This window comes from Diadema antillarum, unplaced genomic scaffold (genome assembly GCF_040938485.1).
Source record: "Diadema antillarum isolate AM-2024a unplaced genomic scaffold, OU_Dant_1.0 seq00000724_RagTag, whole genome shotgun sequence".
NCBI classification, from domain to species: Eukaryota; Metazoa; Echinodermata; class Echinoidea; order Diadematoida; family Diadematidae; genus Diadema; species Diadema antillarum.
The window spans coordinates 156,244-173,199 of NW_027271627.1; the positions used below are offsets into that span (position 1 = coordinate 156,244).

Genomic DNA, 16,956 nt, shown 5'->3' on the forward strand with positions numbered 1-16,956 from the left:
ATGCACCATGAATATTTCTCTAAAAATTAAAAAAAGAATTAAAATTAAAAATGTTTATGAAAACCATGCAGAAATTAACATCTTTCCCATATAATCAATATTTGGAGAAAATTAGAGGTCAGTATTGTATTTGGTTCAGGAGTTATAATAATTGTCTCAAACTTGAAATCCCATTTTACATAATATGTTGTTTACACGCATCTGTTCCCAAAGACGTCACAGAGGGTCAAATCCAAGATCGTGCTTACTTTTCGAGTTCCACTCTCTCTATAAACAAGACCATACATAATATTACGCATACTAAGCAATGTTCCGTAAGTACACCTCAGTAGATTTGTTGCAAAGTACAGATGCGGTCCAACAGGGCCGCCATTTCATTGAAATTAACATTTCAAACATAAAATTTGATAGAGACATTGGATTGCAACAAACTTGATGTCATATGAAGGAGAGTAAAACTTTCTAAAAGTTGATACCACTTTAGCCGTGTATTGTGATAGATTGGGGGGTGGGGGGGGGATTGTTTGCTTCTCTTTTTGGGGGGATCCATATTTCTATATTGTTTTGAAAAAAGGAAGAAATGTAAAAATGCATGATTTAGTATTTATCAAAGAAGAACTGAAGAATTATTTTGAAACCTGCGATTGAGATTGAGATTTACTGAGATTGAGACATAATTCATATTTCTGGAATTACAGGCAATACCATACACTGTTGACAAGTTAACATCTAAAAATTGAAAAAATTATATTTATGCATTACAAATTTTGCTTACAATGTGTTCACATGGTCACATACTGTAATAGTCTAGTGACTTGCAAGTATCTGCAAACTAACTTTTCATGCCAAGTGGTAGGTGACGCTGGTCGCTATTACTGTAGCATTTCATCATAGTAGATTGTTCTGAGGCAGATAAGATTGAACAGAAAGTATTTTCCAAAAAGAGATAGGAGCTTAAAATTTGGCACAAATTTTGCCAATGTGTAATATTTAGCGATAAAAATAGTATCCACACAAAATTCAAGATGGCGGTAATTAATCGAGGTTGTCGTTCAAGGCATTATTTACCATTAGTGCACGTAAAACAAAAACCCAGCTTTACTTAATTCCCCAAACTACATGTAGTTCTAAACTGTGAGTTAGGGATTAATGTACAAACTTAAATCAGTATAATTAATGCTAAATATTGTTAGATATACTGAATAGATCTGATAAGAATGTTTCTTTATGTCAACAGTTATCATGGTTATGGTTTCTTGAAAAGAAATGGTGATATCTCCGTATGTTTTCGGCTTTATTATAATTTTTTTACATGGTAGAATGTTTTGTAATACAACTAACCTGCACATATAAATCAAATGTGATATCTCTCCCAATGGTAAACAATACCTTTAGTGTGTTGCGTGAAAGTTATCTCAACTTATAACTTATAATTTGATGTTTTTTTAATCTTCTTATATTGTTGTCTATTACATGTTTCTATACATCCGAACGATATTGTACTAGTGTAAACCATATTGAGGGTCTTTTTTTTTGGGGGGGGGGGGTGGAGCTCATTCCAGTGTTTGGGTATTAAAGGCCCAATCTTTGATAAAAAGAAATGCTTCTGTATCAAAGATATGCTTTTTTACTTGTATGTTACTCTGCTGTTATAGAAACGTGAATGATGATGGTATATGTGTAATAATGTCTGATCCGTAGATGTCCTTGAAAGCCCTTCTGATCTGAACCCCCCCCCCCAAAAAAAAAAAAATCCCACAATTTCTCAACTTTGCTCTTAAATGTGTTGTGCGAAATTACTTTTCAGTATATTGTTCGAATAAAATTGTCCAAATTGATTATTCGTGCTGTATATTCACATTTACAAATAAGCATTCTGAAACTGTATTTTCCGTTATCAGATTTTTCTTACATTGTTTTTAGGCTGATTTCATGTGGGTTATAGTGTCACAATTGATCTGAACTTATGCCATTGGTAGATGCTTTCCTATATTAGATATCGGGATCACTGGAGAGTGAGAATGTTCATTTTCATTCATTTTAGAGTGACCTCGGGGATCACTCGAAGAGTGACGAGTGATCCCTAAGGCAGGGCTCGATACTAACGGTGGTCCGGTGGCCCGGGGGCACAAAAAACGCACGTCGGGCCACCAAACAAGGTCGGATATTTGCCTTTGACGAGTGATCCCTAAGGCAGGGCTCGATACTAACGGTGGTCCGGTGGCCCGGGGGCACAAAAAACGCACGTCGGGCCACCAAACAAGGTCGGATATTTGCCTTTGGGCCACCAAAAATAAAAGTTAGTGTGGAGTTCTGCCTAAGGTCACTCTAAAATGAGTGAAAATGAACATTTTCACTCAAAAGTCACTCCAATTTCACTCTAAATTCACCGTTTTCTGTTATTCACTCCTCACATCAAAAATAAAAACTTCCACTCGATTTGTTTTTTCTTCTTCGGAGAGTAGAATATCACTGGTTTAAAAAATGTGTCCATAAAAACTTAAGACGGTTTAAGATAGCACAACAGACAAATTTGTATCAAAAACGAAATAATACATTTAATTTGGCGCAATACACTATGTCAACTTTGATGGCTGTCATCTTGATTCCACTTGATTTTTTTTTTGAGCGGTTGATCTAAAATTCTGTCTTAAACTATCTATAACAAGATTGGTGCCAAGTTTGAAGCTACTACCTCTATTTGATTTTTTTTTTTTTTTGGCTTCATCTCATCTGCTTCACAACAATCTACTTTGAAACAATAGCGATCAGTATCACCTGAGCTACCACTTGGTATGAAAAGTTAGTTTGCAGGCACAAACCCTTGTTTGTCAAAGAAAAAGTCTGCATTTACCAAGACTACTACACGCACCACTGGCACTGCTACAAGCGCCAGTGCCAGTGGTGCGTGTAGTAGTCTTGCTGCGCGCAGACTTTTTTACGACCAACAAGATCTTGGTCACAACTAAAGTGGCCATTTTTACGGAGTGAGTTTTCAAGTTTGAGACATTATAACTCCTGAACCGAAAATGGTACTGACCCCTAATTTTACCCAAATATTAATTATATGTCAAACAAAATTTTTGAAACGTTTCAAGATAATCCTCTAGTCTTTCTCTGATTTACGCTGAATCAAGCATTTTCATGATTTTCCTTTTTTCAGAAAAATATCAAAAAATGAGTTTTTTTCCTTAAAATCTCAATCCAATTATCACAATAACCCACAAAAATGGTATCAACTTGTAGAAAATTTTATTCTCTTTCATATAACATCACATTTGTTGAAATCTGATGTTTCTATCGAATTCTATCATTTAAATAACAAATTCAGTATATATGGCGGCCATCTTGGACGCCATCTTGGATTTGGAGGCTTTCGCAACAAATTTTTTGAGGTAGACCAGTGGAATGTTGTTTGATACAATAAAAACTTGAAAATAAGCATGGTCTACTTGGTTTGTAGAGAGAGTGCAACTCAATCTCTGTTTTTAGCTTTTGGCCCCCCGGTTATAACTGTAATTTATGTGTATGAATGGGACTTTGCATTATTTACAATTATTCTTATGTATTCATTATATTCAGAATAAGCGTGGTACAGTTTGTACCACTTAAAATGCTTAAATTGATTTTTTATTGTTACTGAAACTGCTAAGTGGGTTCACCTGGCTTCATGACCAAAGGTATTCAAATCAAAGTTTCAAATTTGTATGTCATCTTTAAATATACAAACTGGACTTTTAAAGAGTAGTTGTTAACCCTCAAAGTTCACTCAGATATTTTAACAAGCTTTCAATTATGATGGAGGGAATCGTGCCTCAAAACATAAAGTAAATTTTACTGAAAGAGCGGTCTTCCTGACTGTAACGTGTACAAACGTATATGACATGTCACGGCGTTACAGTGCAAAGTTTTTCTTTATTTTTCCTGTTTATTTTAATCTATTATGATTTCAATAATGTATTGTTTAATCTGGATGTGTTTCACTGTGATGTCAAATATTCATCATGAATTATCATTTCATTCTACCTAAAGGAGAAACACATTGAGTTGTAAGTAGGACAACAAGATTCTCCGTAGGTTTTCTACACACATTTCAGAGGTCACGGTGTTACAGTCACGGTGTTACGGTGCAGTTATTTATAATCTATGTCATAGTTTTCTTGTCAATTGATTCTTTAATCAAATTTTACTTTATTATTGTCATTGAGTCTCTAGGACATCCAATGAACAGATCAACTTTTCAAAAATGTTCCTTACCTTCACAGAGTTTGGTCAGTAAACAAAGTGCACAAAAACCCATGTCCATTTTGCGTCGCGGTGTTACAGTGGTAATTAATTATGTATAACTCATTTATCAAAGCAGTTTTTCTTTCTTTCTTTTCTTTTCAAAGTCGCTTATGATGATATGCATAGATACATAATAAAATTGTTATCAAGTGTTACATTTTGTTTGTTATTTACATTTGATAAGTGAAATTAAACGCAAAAGTGTCACGGTGTTATCGTGGAATTGCCCGGAATTAAACCACCCGAGTAACAACAAATGAAGGGATTATCAGATTAAACTGAAATTAAGCATGCCTCATTAAAACATTCTGTCCATAATTGATGCCAACTTTCAAAGCAGTAGCTCTATTCTGATAAAACCTATTAGAGTAGAAAGTGAAGAGTGTGTACAAGGTTTTTCAGCATTGAAAAAGGGACTTTAAAGACACACTGCTAAAACTGCTAACTGCTAACTGCTAAAATACACACTTTCCCGCCCGTTTTATGACCCAAAATTTTCGGATAATGTGAAAGAAGACTTGCTCTTTCAGATATTAGCGGTCAATATCGGCTAGGTTCACCCATTTCACCTTTTTTCAGTCCTCACGCAAAGTTAGTGCGTGCGACTTTTTTTTCGCTTTGTGATGCACGGTCACAAATAATGGAAATACATTTTGTACTTTATCTCTTAATAAATGAATGGGCTTGAATTGAATTGAATTGAATTTTTTAAAGACCATCTCAGATAAAATCATTGTAGGCCTCTATTGCTATGTTGATCCTGTGAAGCCATGATTCAGTAAAGGATTTAGGGTCTGTACCATTCAACTGCGATTGATATTTAGATCACTTTGTTTCATAGTACTTGTATTTGTAAAGCAGTCGCACTCTTGACAAGAATGAATGTTAATCATCATTAGGCCTACAGTAAGCCACCTGCAAGAGATTGCAAAGTCGTAGTTAGTTGCTACAAAAATGTAGTAAACAATGAACCTAAAGCAAAAAAGGGAAAGTAAAAGAAAAATTCCAAGAAGAAAATCTGTCTCGTTGCAAGTGTTTGACACAATCACACTCGCACACTCAATATCAGGAGCTTTTTGGTCAGGAAAATTCAGTTGTAGTCATGTTACAAAATTATTCATATAACAATATTGCAGGATACAACTGTATAACAAAATCCGAAGGAGGGAAGAAGCTTGAGTGTGTGTATATGTGAATCATAATTATTTTGGTTTGCATGCAGTTGAAGAAGAGAACCTTCAGCGAGATTCAGATCAGTCTACAGCCATGGAGGAACGCCAGTTGTGGGATGTCGCTGAGAAGGTCTCAATTGACAAGTACATACCGGTTGGGTTAAGGCTTGGTCTGACATACACCAGCCTTCAGTCCGCCAGGGAGGGGACGAAGACAGCTGAAGCCCTTTTTGAAAGCTTGTGGAGATGGCAGAAAGGATTGTCATCAAATGTAGACCAACCCGAGACATTGGCATTAGTCTTGGAAGCTTGCCAACTCAGGAAACTCGCCCACACTATCAGTGAGTTATTTTTGAATGTGTGAAAATTCCCGAACGTCCCATCATTAAATGCCTTTACCTTACAATGCCTTTACAACAATATATATTTCCATTTTTTAAATGAACTTACACCTTTCAATTTGTGGCGGATTGGGCCAGGTCATAAGTGACTTCTAAAATTTATTTTATTTGTTTTTCTTTATGAACACCTACATTATTCTAGGACAGTAATCATGTCTTCCGAGACCCAGACTGCTGAATAATGGCGTCAATGTTCTCTCAGCAGTTGGCTACTAGTGTTGACAATTTCTGTAGTTCGGAGGATTGAGTGTTGGAACGACAGCAAAAGAGTTTCACTGTAAAGGCCCTTTTACACCAGATCGTATCTGGGTGATTTTTCACCGAGTATCTTCGTTTGGATTTCTGGATAGCAAAAAATAACTACTGGATTTTTTATGTGCTCATTCCTTTTTGATACGCACAAACATCTCTACTAATGGGAAAATGGGTTTGGCACGATCTTTACAAGGATCGATGCACTTTCCCGTCCATTGTTCGCTGTGTTGTGTCATATCCATCAGTTTTCAGAAGAATAAGTCAAAACACAAAAATTGAATAATTGATTGAAATTTACATTTTTGGCTTCATTATATCGATCTACAGAAAAAAAGACGTCTTCAAAAAAAAAATACGAATTATTTTGGGGGGCAATCATGAAACAATCTTAATCCATTCTTTAATCCACCGCCGACGGAAATCTCAAATTTTGCCAAAAATCACATTTGCCACATTACTTTTTAGCCTTTTACCTTTGTTACGACCAAAATCACACTGAGAATGATCGCTCAGAAGAAACAATCAACTAATGTTCAGACGGTCTATTAACAGTGATATTATGGGTACAGACTCGTAATAGGTTTTCACATCAGTACAATAATGACCACTGGAAACAATTATAAATCAGTAATGGAATCACTTACATGCATTACAGCCAAATCTTAAATCACAAGGTCCATGTTATCCCTTGGAAATGTCCAAATACGATGTTCGTTGCACAGATAATTGATTCTTAATGCACTGGATGAGTGACTCCTCCGACGTAAATCCAGAGGCGCAGGTTACGATAATCCACGGTTTAGATCAGAATCCGAATCCGAACGTTATGACGACCGCGTCCTGTCGATGCGTTGAATGATGATTCACTCAATTATGTCCAGCTAGGAATCCAGCCCGTCAGGGGTTTGCCGTAGCAATGTCCATTGACATAAGAATGGAGTCTATCACCAATGTAGGCAAATTAATTGAAGGGGTCGGTGCAATATAGTGCTAACCCACACAAAGGTCATTTTGAGATAATCGCTGTTGAATGTTTGGAAAGTCCATACATTATACATTAATAAAACATAATGTATGCATATTTTACCATCTTATATTTTCACGGAGGTTAGAGTGAAGGGTAAGGATCATGAAAATTCATGTAACTCAATTTTGACAAAAGTGTGGGTTAGCACTATATTGCACCGACCCCTTCAATTCTCTGCAGGCAAAATGTCTCCCAGGCCTTATCTCCACAAACATAACAGGTCAGCAGGTAACACAGGACTGACTATTCAAGTCGCTTCAGAGCCAGAAGTGACGTAACTCTCAGAGCAAAGGTCTTTTAAGGCTTAATTTATATCCATTCACCCCTTTCTTGAATATTCTGTAATTTTCTCCAACCCGGGGCTACACACTTGTATATATACTAGCAAGTCCAAGACTGTTCCAGATATCCTAGCTGACTCACTACCTAACTATGTGCATAACAGCCTACCAAAAAATAACCACCAATCACACTGGGCTACAGGGACGGTGCATCACTCAGCCAAACCCTTACAAAAAATAACCATGAAATTTAAGGTATTACCATGGTAAAACCTCAATTACCATAGTAAAACCATGGTATCGATGGTATTACTACGAGTACCACAGAAAAACCATGGTGATGCATGGTGATACCACAGAAAAACCATGGTAAAACCTCAATTGCCATAGTAAAACCATGGTATCGATGGTATTACTATGAGTACCACAGAAAAACCATGGTGATGCATGGTGATACCACAGAAAAACCATGGTAAACTATCATTACCATGACACAACCATGGTACTGATACGTATACCATAGAATAACCGTGAAGTCTATGGTATTTCCATGGTCTTACCATAGGCGCCACAAAATAACCATAGTAATAGTATGTTATAATTTTTATACCATAGCACTACCATGGTATTACTACCAGTACCATGGAAAAACCATGCCATCTACTGTATTTACCTGGTATAACTATACAGGTACAATAAAATAACTATGGTGATGCCGGGTTATGGTCATCATACCATGGCGTCACCACGGTATTACCACTTGTACCATAGAATAACCATGGTATATAGGGCATTTCCTCAGTATCGCTGCACTAATTAACCATGGATATACCATGTAATAACCATCATACCATAGCACGGTTATGGCACTACTAGGCCTACTTGTACCATAGAATAACCATGGAGATACCATATAATAACCATCATACCATGTACTACAACCACAGGGTCTTTAATTGTACCGCAGCATATATAACCATAGTCTTTATGTTATCTTCTGTATTTCTAAAGGTACACAAAAATACCCATGGTGATACCGTGGTTCAACAACAAAATATCAATTATGATATTTTTATAGCTGAAAGGGATTGTACAGTAGGTACTGGTTGAGATGAGGATTCAGATTTATAACTTTTTTTTTTCATTCAGATGATAAACCTCTTATGAAATATGAAAGAGCATGTACAGCTGTAATTTCAAGAAGGATTCAACGTTTTGAAGAAAATTCGTCTTGAAATGACTGAGATTACCAATCCCTTCCCCCCCCCAAAAAAAAAAAATCAAAATGAAATTGACAGGCCCCATCTTTCACTAGGAGCTCTTTGTTTTAATTTGTTTTTAGATATCTCAGTCATTTCTCAGCCTGTTTTCATTAAATAAACGTTTGAGTCCTCTTCTGCTCTTTACCATTTCAAAGAGTGGTTTCTAAATAACTCGCAAAACGTTACAAGCTGAATCCTCATCTCGTCCAGTATTGTATACTCCCTTTAAATGTCAAATAATGACAAAAAAGGTACATTCTCTACTGGTATCACAAGGAAAAAATTGTCCCATTATAGCTATCCGTTTGACCCAACTTGTTCAAATAGTTGCAAACTGGAAGTAGGCCGATACTCGTTCACATTACCATGGTGTGAATTACCATACAGTTAAAGATGAAAATTAATACCAACTCACACCATTCCAGCTGACACTAAATTGAATGAGATGGCACTCTGAAAAACACCAATCAATTCCAGCTGAATATATGGCCTGGCTCTAAATCATTGATTATGAAGTTTTATTTGTACCAACTGGAAAACATGCCGCTCAACTGGCAGATTCACTAGTTGACTACACTTAGACAAGTTGACTCCAAACTAACATTTCATTCCAACTGACAGACTGAAACAAATGAAATAAACTGCGCAATTGTCTACCAATTAGAATTTATTGACATAACCTACAGATTCACCACTGGATTCCAATTGCAAGAAACGGAATAAAGTGTCATACTGAAATATCAACTACCCGATTCCTGTATAGATACAGCTGGACATAAACGGGCCCTTAATAATTGTATTGAAATTGACTATAAGACACAACTGGCAGATTTACCAGTTGATTCCACTTGAAAGCGATGGAATGGACTGGTACACTGAGAAAACATAGCTGACTCCAGTTTGAACAAATGGATCAAACTGTGATGAGTGAGTTAATAATAACACACGTAATAGTAGTAGCATAGTAGTACTGGTGATAATAATAATGATGATAATAATAATAATAATAATAATAATAATAATAATAATAATAATAAGGTCTTATCCAGGAGAGCCTCGCCATCTCCACTGTTGCCACTGCTCTATACCACAGGGCCCTGCCATACCACTAACAGTTGAACTGTTCTAATGAAAATGACAGATTAAAAAAAATTAGATCTATTGTGTGAACTGGAATATTAAAGCCTATTGGTTGATTCCAGTAGGAAGAGATAGACCAAAGTATGCCCTTTGACAAAGTGGGATCAACTGGACACAACAAGCAGATTTTTCAGTAGATGATCCACTTGAAAGAAATTGTGTGAAATGGCATACAACAACCAGTTGATTCCAGTAGAAACAATGAGTGCACATTCGAGTTCAACACCCACAAATTATACAGCCAACAAATCAAACAACCCATAAATTTGACCTCTAGCGAACAAGGCCCATATGACTGCGACACTAGGTAAATAAGGCCCACAACACGTTTACAATAACGTAAGCCCCATGATGCAATGTCGAGCTTGTGGGCCTTATGACTTGTGGGATGACCCCGAAAAATTGGACCAATTTGGTGCAGGTTGAATCGACTGGACACAACTGGCAAATTTACCAGTAAAAACTGGCATACTAAAACATCAACTCCATGATTCCAGCAGATTCAGCTTTTTTGAACCAGGCTCTTGTATACCTGTTGCAAATGACTTGACACAACTGATAGATTTATTCAACTTGAAAGCAATGCAGATTTAACCTACACTTTGATAAAGTTTAGGCCGTAACAGTTAGTAGAACCAAGCCGGGATAAATGGACCAAACTGGCATGACTGGGGAAGTTCATACCAGTTCATCAAATCTGGCAGTTTTACCAGTTGATTCCACTTTTTAAACGATTATAAACGTACCAACACACAAAAAATTACCCGAGTCAGTTGACTCATTTTAGGTCAAATCTATACTGAGTCATTGCTGTTGTGACACACCTTTTAAGTTCTTCTGAGTAAAAAGACTCGTTTTACCGAATCTAACGAGTAAAATGACGCACACCGAATTACAATAATGAGCCACGAAATCGATGACTCATATTGCATCATCTCTATTTGACTCAGTAACTGTTATAAATGAGTCAACCGACTCATTTTATGTGACATGTGAGTCCAGTGAGACGATTATAATCGATCATGTAATAACTTCAAGCAAAAGAATTAACTATTTTTCAGAAAATATTTTCTGAAATTTCTGATTTTGTCGCGGATGGTAAATTGCATAATTTTTAAATATTTATAATTTCATATAATTTATGAAATATTCAGCTCTGTTATCAGAACAGAAGTCTTGAATAAATGGATAGAAAATATATTTCAAAACAGTAACCACATACATAAATACAATTTTACGACATGGGTATATATTAGAAGCATTGTCTCGTGATGTGTAGTTATAGGTGTTAGGAATAAGTTAAGAGTAGGTTAGGAATAGCTAGATACGAGTAGGATTATAGGCTACCACAAGATATAGGATCTGATTCCTATACTCCGTCTACGGTCGTGCTGCATGCGTATACAAGTCAGCGACTGGATCAGCATGCTGAACAAGAGACGTTTCAATCATTTTGCGTTTCGATTCTCGCACAGTGAGTCGCTTGACTCAGCATACTGAGTCACTTGACTCATTTAGTGACTTTACTGAGTAAAAAGACTCAATATTTGGCAAAAGTGTGTCACCACACGGACAAACTGAGACTCACGCAAATGAGTCATTTGACTCAGCTGTTTGACTCAGCTGTTTCACTACTGGGTCAAGTGACTCAGTAAGCGTGAGTAAGAAGACTCAATAAATGGAAAAAGTGTGTCGCCTCACGGACAACCTGAAGACTCACGCAAATGAGTCATTTGACTCAGATTTTTTTGTTTGTGTGTGTGAATACATTACAGTCAAAACTATTGGACCATTATGAGTATACTTGCAACAAATGGGAAAAATCAAAATATATATCAACTGATTCTAAAGGTAAACCCCTTAAACTCTAAGGGACGTGGCAGGAGAGGGAAGGGCGGAATCCACCCTCGACGTTTCGAGTCTGCGATGGAAGAGACCCTGTCATGAGACATTTTGACTTTTTTTCAAGTTCAACTTCAAATTCATTGTTGTTTTTTCAGCAAAATAATATATTTGGTGAACATAAATCTCGCTTTCTTCAATGAAAGTATAATGCATGTAATTTGTACAGAGAAAGCAATAATTGAAAACCTAAAGTAGGGGTACAATGCAATGGTTGCTGAGGTAACAAAAGTGGAATAAATGAAATATGCATTGTATGAAAAAAGGAGGGACCCACTAAAAAGACAAAGCTTGTGAAGTGCGGTTCCTTCTCCGATTGAAAAAAAAAATCGATGCAAAGATTGATTGAAAACAGCAACAAAGAAACTCTTGACAAATCTGACTATTCTTTAGCGGAGCGGATCCAGGAATTCCGTAAATGGGGGGGGGGGAGGGATCTGTCATGGTGCCACTTCCGGAATTAAAGGGGGCACACACACCCATTTTCATTTTGTTTTCTTGTTATTTATTTATTTTTATCTTATCAAAAATTAAAAAAGGGGCCCCCTGGAGCTATCACTGCTGTAACATTAATTACTGCGATTGATTGATCTTATGCTAATTATGGTATAAAAGTGGTCAATGAGAATCTCCAATAAGAAAACAAAGGAAAAAATTAAAAAACAAAGAAATACATTTGAAACTCCAAAAACAATTATATACATTAAAAAATGGCTTTTGGAAGTCCTTTAATGTGTGATGCATACAGTCTTTAAACATGTAAAAACAGACTTACAAATAATTAAGAAATAGACTCTTAATGCTTTTAATTGGGCTAAAATAAGATGTTGGGCCTAATTTGCACAAATAATTAATTGATGAATCAAAATTAGAAATTGACAATCAAAAAAAAATTCTTAAGACATATAAGACATAATTTTGTAGATTACAATGTGGTTGTAACACGTCCCAAATTTCGCTATAACGATCGTAATACTAATGGTCAAGATCTTGGGGGGGGGGGGGGGTGAGGCCAAATTCCCTCCCAAAATGCAAATTTTAGCATTTATAGCCAAATAGGCCCGGCCCGTTAAAAATAAGCAAACTAATTAATTCTTTATATATAACAGTTCATTGGTTTTGGAACTAATTCACATTGTGTGTTATCTCATACAAATTCCAAGTACGACCCAAAATATTATACCGGTACGTTCATGTAATAAATGCACAGCCTGTAGTTAGTATATGTGTGAATGTGTGTATGTGTGTATGTGTGTATGTGTGTGCTTGTGTGTGTGTGGGTGTGGGTGGGTGCAAACACCCGGTTAGTACTAATATATCCACGAACACAACTGATTTTCTTCCCATGCAGTTTAAACCTCATCTACCCAACTGGAAAATGTAACGCAAGTTGATTCAAGTTGCACGATCCTTGTTTTGACTTGGTTTCTGTATCGCTCATGAATATTTATGAGAGAGCATCTAACATGTAAAAGGAGAGAAAATTGATAAAAGACATAAAAACCCAAAGTATATAGTCTGGGTTTAAACTTTGAAGTATGTTGGGAAATTTCTCTTTTGTTACCAACTATTTCAACTTGTGTTATAACAATGCATATTCATATTTTGATAGGACTAATATTATGTATGACATGTAGTTAGTAACCATGCCTTAAACCTTTTCAGATATCAGCCCATATATAAAGAACTGATACACTAGCAATGTATCTAGGAATAGGAAGTATACTCTAGGTATACAGATAGGTAGACCTGTGTAGTGTAGGATGTAGGTCTTGTACAAAAGTGTAGAAACAGGTGTATGCGATTCGAGGACATGTTAAGTAGGTAACATACTAGTACTGCATGTTGGAAATACACAATCATTAATGTTATTTTTCTTTTCAAATTGTAATATCATGGTAATATCATGGTAAAACCATGGTCAAATCACCACAGTACATGGTAAATTCACCTCAGAAATACCATGGTATTGTACCATGGTACCGGTACCATGGTATTTGGTAAGCACAGTAATACCATGGCAATATACCATGGTATTACCATGGTAAAGCTATGGTACTTTTTTGTAAGGGAATATGTAAGCACTTCCTAGAACATTCTGGATTGGCTGAGATATCATTCTAGATTGAGTGAGCTATAATGTATTTCCTGTCACAAGCATGTAGTGTAGCTATACCAAATAGAATGTTCTCCACTAATCTGGTCAACCTTTATGCAAACACATTATGAGGGTCATATATATGAGGGTCTAGTGAGTGGCGCCTAACAGGCTGCCCCCTTGTCTGCTCTCTCCAAGATCATGTATTCTACCTGTTTCTACTAGAGTTGCTGGAGTAGAATTGCTATCAGTCTCTCTGTTGTGGCACATGGAACTTGCTAGACGATTAGTTTCATGTTTCTGTGGACTTATCAGTCAGAACAACTTCTGACCTTCTTGGCTTCAGGCTTGCAGTAGCCATACTAGCTGAGTGTCAGCCTTCACTGTGCATGTATATGGACATTATCCAAGTTCACTCATCCTCGTCATGAATGGGACCTGTTCTTTCACTAGTGCTGCAGTGACTTCAGCAACATGGACTTAATCAGCTTATCCCCCATTCTTCCCATTGTCTGGATCTTGGCTCTGCTTCTCTCTGTCAATCAGCTGTACTGTGTGAACCATGTACTGACTGCATCCGTGAAGCAGCTCTCTGTTATAACTGCAAGTTACCACACATCGATGGGAAGCCATATTGTACTATATGATCGTGACTTTCTTCTTCGTCTCAATCCAGACCCAAGCCAAATATCTTGTTTACTGAATAAGGATAGAGATCATTTCACGTTTGATGTTCAGACACTTCCCTTGTCTTCACTCAAAAAAAGGGGAAGATGGAAGCGGATTAGGAGACATCGAGGCGTAAGGGGTGGGAGACGAAAACAGAGACACGCAGCATCAACAAGCAAAGAAAATATACCTCCTACAGATATAAATCGGGGTAGATCAGTGAATGCTCAGCCTCTTGCCATTGCAAAATGCGCTATTCTAAATGCACGTTCAGTTTGCAACAAAGCTGCTCTCATTCAAACATTTCTCCTCGATCATGACATTGATGTTTTAGTAATTACTGAAAAATGGCTGACAGATGGAGATGAAGTCACCCCTCGACAGTTACTTCCAGACCCTGATGGATACAGCTTCATCTCAGTGCCCAGAAATGGTCGTGGTGGTGGTCTTGGTATTGTAGCTAAAAGTCACATAAGCATCAAGCTGCGACCTCCTCAGAAATGTGAAAGCTTTGAATGTGCCGAGTTCGATCTTAGGGCTGCTACTTTGTCAACGCTTCTGGTCGCAGTCTATAGACCTCCACCCTCTACGCAGAATGGACTCTCCAGGCATCAGTTCTTAACTGATTTCACCCCTTATCTGGAAGATCTGGTCACTAGGCAGGATAATTTCATCATTATGGGGGACTTCAACATTCACATGGATAATCTGGACAATCCGGAAGCTGCCCAGTTCGCCAATCTTTTGAATGACTGCAACTGTATTCAGCTCGTAAATCAGTCAACTCACATGGCAGGTCATATCCTGGATCTCATTATAATCAAGTGTTCTTATAAGTTCCTGGATCCAAAGGACGTTTCGATCGGATCGTTTATCTCTGACCATGCAGCTGTTCATTTCTGCTGTAGACTCGAGGAGTCTTCTCACAAGAAATGTGACAAGAAATTTCGTAAACTGCGCTCAGTTCACATTCCTTCCTTCCTCGACGATATTGAAACAGCTCTGAATCAGAAGGATTTTTGGGACAAAGCTGATGCTAATGATCTTGCCGACTGTTATAATGCCACAATCAAATGTACTTTGGACAAGCATGCCCCAATGAAAACTGTACGTGTACCTGAACGTGAGCCAGTGCCGTGGTACACAGGTGGCTTGCGGCAACAGAAACAGCATGTAAGGAGGGCAGAAAGACGATGGCGTAAATCAGGACTCCCTGTGGATCGCAAAGAGTTTACAAAGCAACGAAATATCTTCACTGATATGGCATCTGTAGCCAAGAAAGATCATATCAAGCAGAAGATAAAGGACTGTGACGGTGATCAAAAGCTTCTATTTCGTCTGGTTAATGAGCTCCTAGGAAGATCAAAATCAAAAAGGTTACCTACCATCTATGATAGTGAAGCAGATCTTGCCAACATGTTTAGTGACTTCTTTCATGAGAAGATATCCAACATTCGCAATGTGCTATCCAACTTCTCTGCCAGTGGAACAGCTCATGAAACTTCCCACCCTCCTTCCTCTACATGGCTCTCCTTCCAACTCGTATCATCAGTCGAGGTTTCCAAAATCATCAAAAGCTCGCCCTGCAAGTCGTGTGCCCTTGATCCTGTTCCAACGTGGATGGTGAAAGCGGCCCCGGAGAGATTTGCAGACATCATCGCCAAGATCATTAACTCTTCCCTTGCAACTTTTATTTATTTTATTTATTTTATTTATTCATTTCCATTCATAGGGTGGATAGCCCTTTCAGCTCGAGACTGATTTCCAAAGGGGTCCACATACATGTAAAAATACAACGTATACAAAACAATGAACAAATACAAACGTATGATAACTCTATACATAACAGCAAAGTGGGAAAAAACAAGATGTATAAGATTTCGTACAGAGATCAAATGAAAACAAAGAAATTAACAAATAGATTAGACAAAATAAATGTAAAAATAAAGTCTGAAACATTAAAATAAAGAAATGAATCATACAATAGTTTACCAATTGTTAATCAAATATGGTTATAACAATCTAACAGATTTAAGAAATACAAAAACGATAAATTAAACAATAACTGAAAAGAAATTTTAAAATCTATACATGTACTGAATCATCTTATTGAATTAAATCATATTTATTAAGGATAAAATCAATTACAAATCAATTTAGAATATATAATTAACAAATTAAATGAAAGATGTGAAATATGAATAATATTCAAAACATATGAAATTAAATATAAAATGTTTTACAAATTAAAGATCAAATATGTCTACAAAATCAAAAAGAAATGGTTTAAACAGTATAAAATATAAAATATAAAATAATGATAAATAAAAAGACTATATGGATCAATATCGAATCATGCAATTGAATTAAATAATACTTTCAGGTTAAAACCAACTTCGTTGTTAGGAATGATAAAAATAAGTTCTTAATTTGATGAGTATTCAAGTAAAAAAACATGAGTC

At 36.6% G+C, this 16,956-nt stretch overlaps 1 protein-coding gene across 2 annotated transcripts in view; it reads left to right on the forward strand.

Moving 5' to 3' along the window:
- Window positions 1–16,956, forward strand: part of LOC139738138 (uncharacterized) — a 140,385-nt gene that overhangs the window by 110,553 nt on the left and 12,876 nt on the right. For both annotated transcript variants that reach the window (XM_071648800.1, XM_071648799.1), the window contains exon 5: window positions 5,510–5,800. In XM_071648800.1, the coding sequence (XP_071504901.1) occupies window positions 5,510–5,800 (291 nt within the window). The remainder of the gene's footprint in view (window positions 1–5,509; window positions 5,801–16,956) is intronic.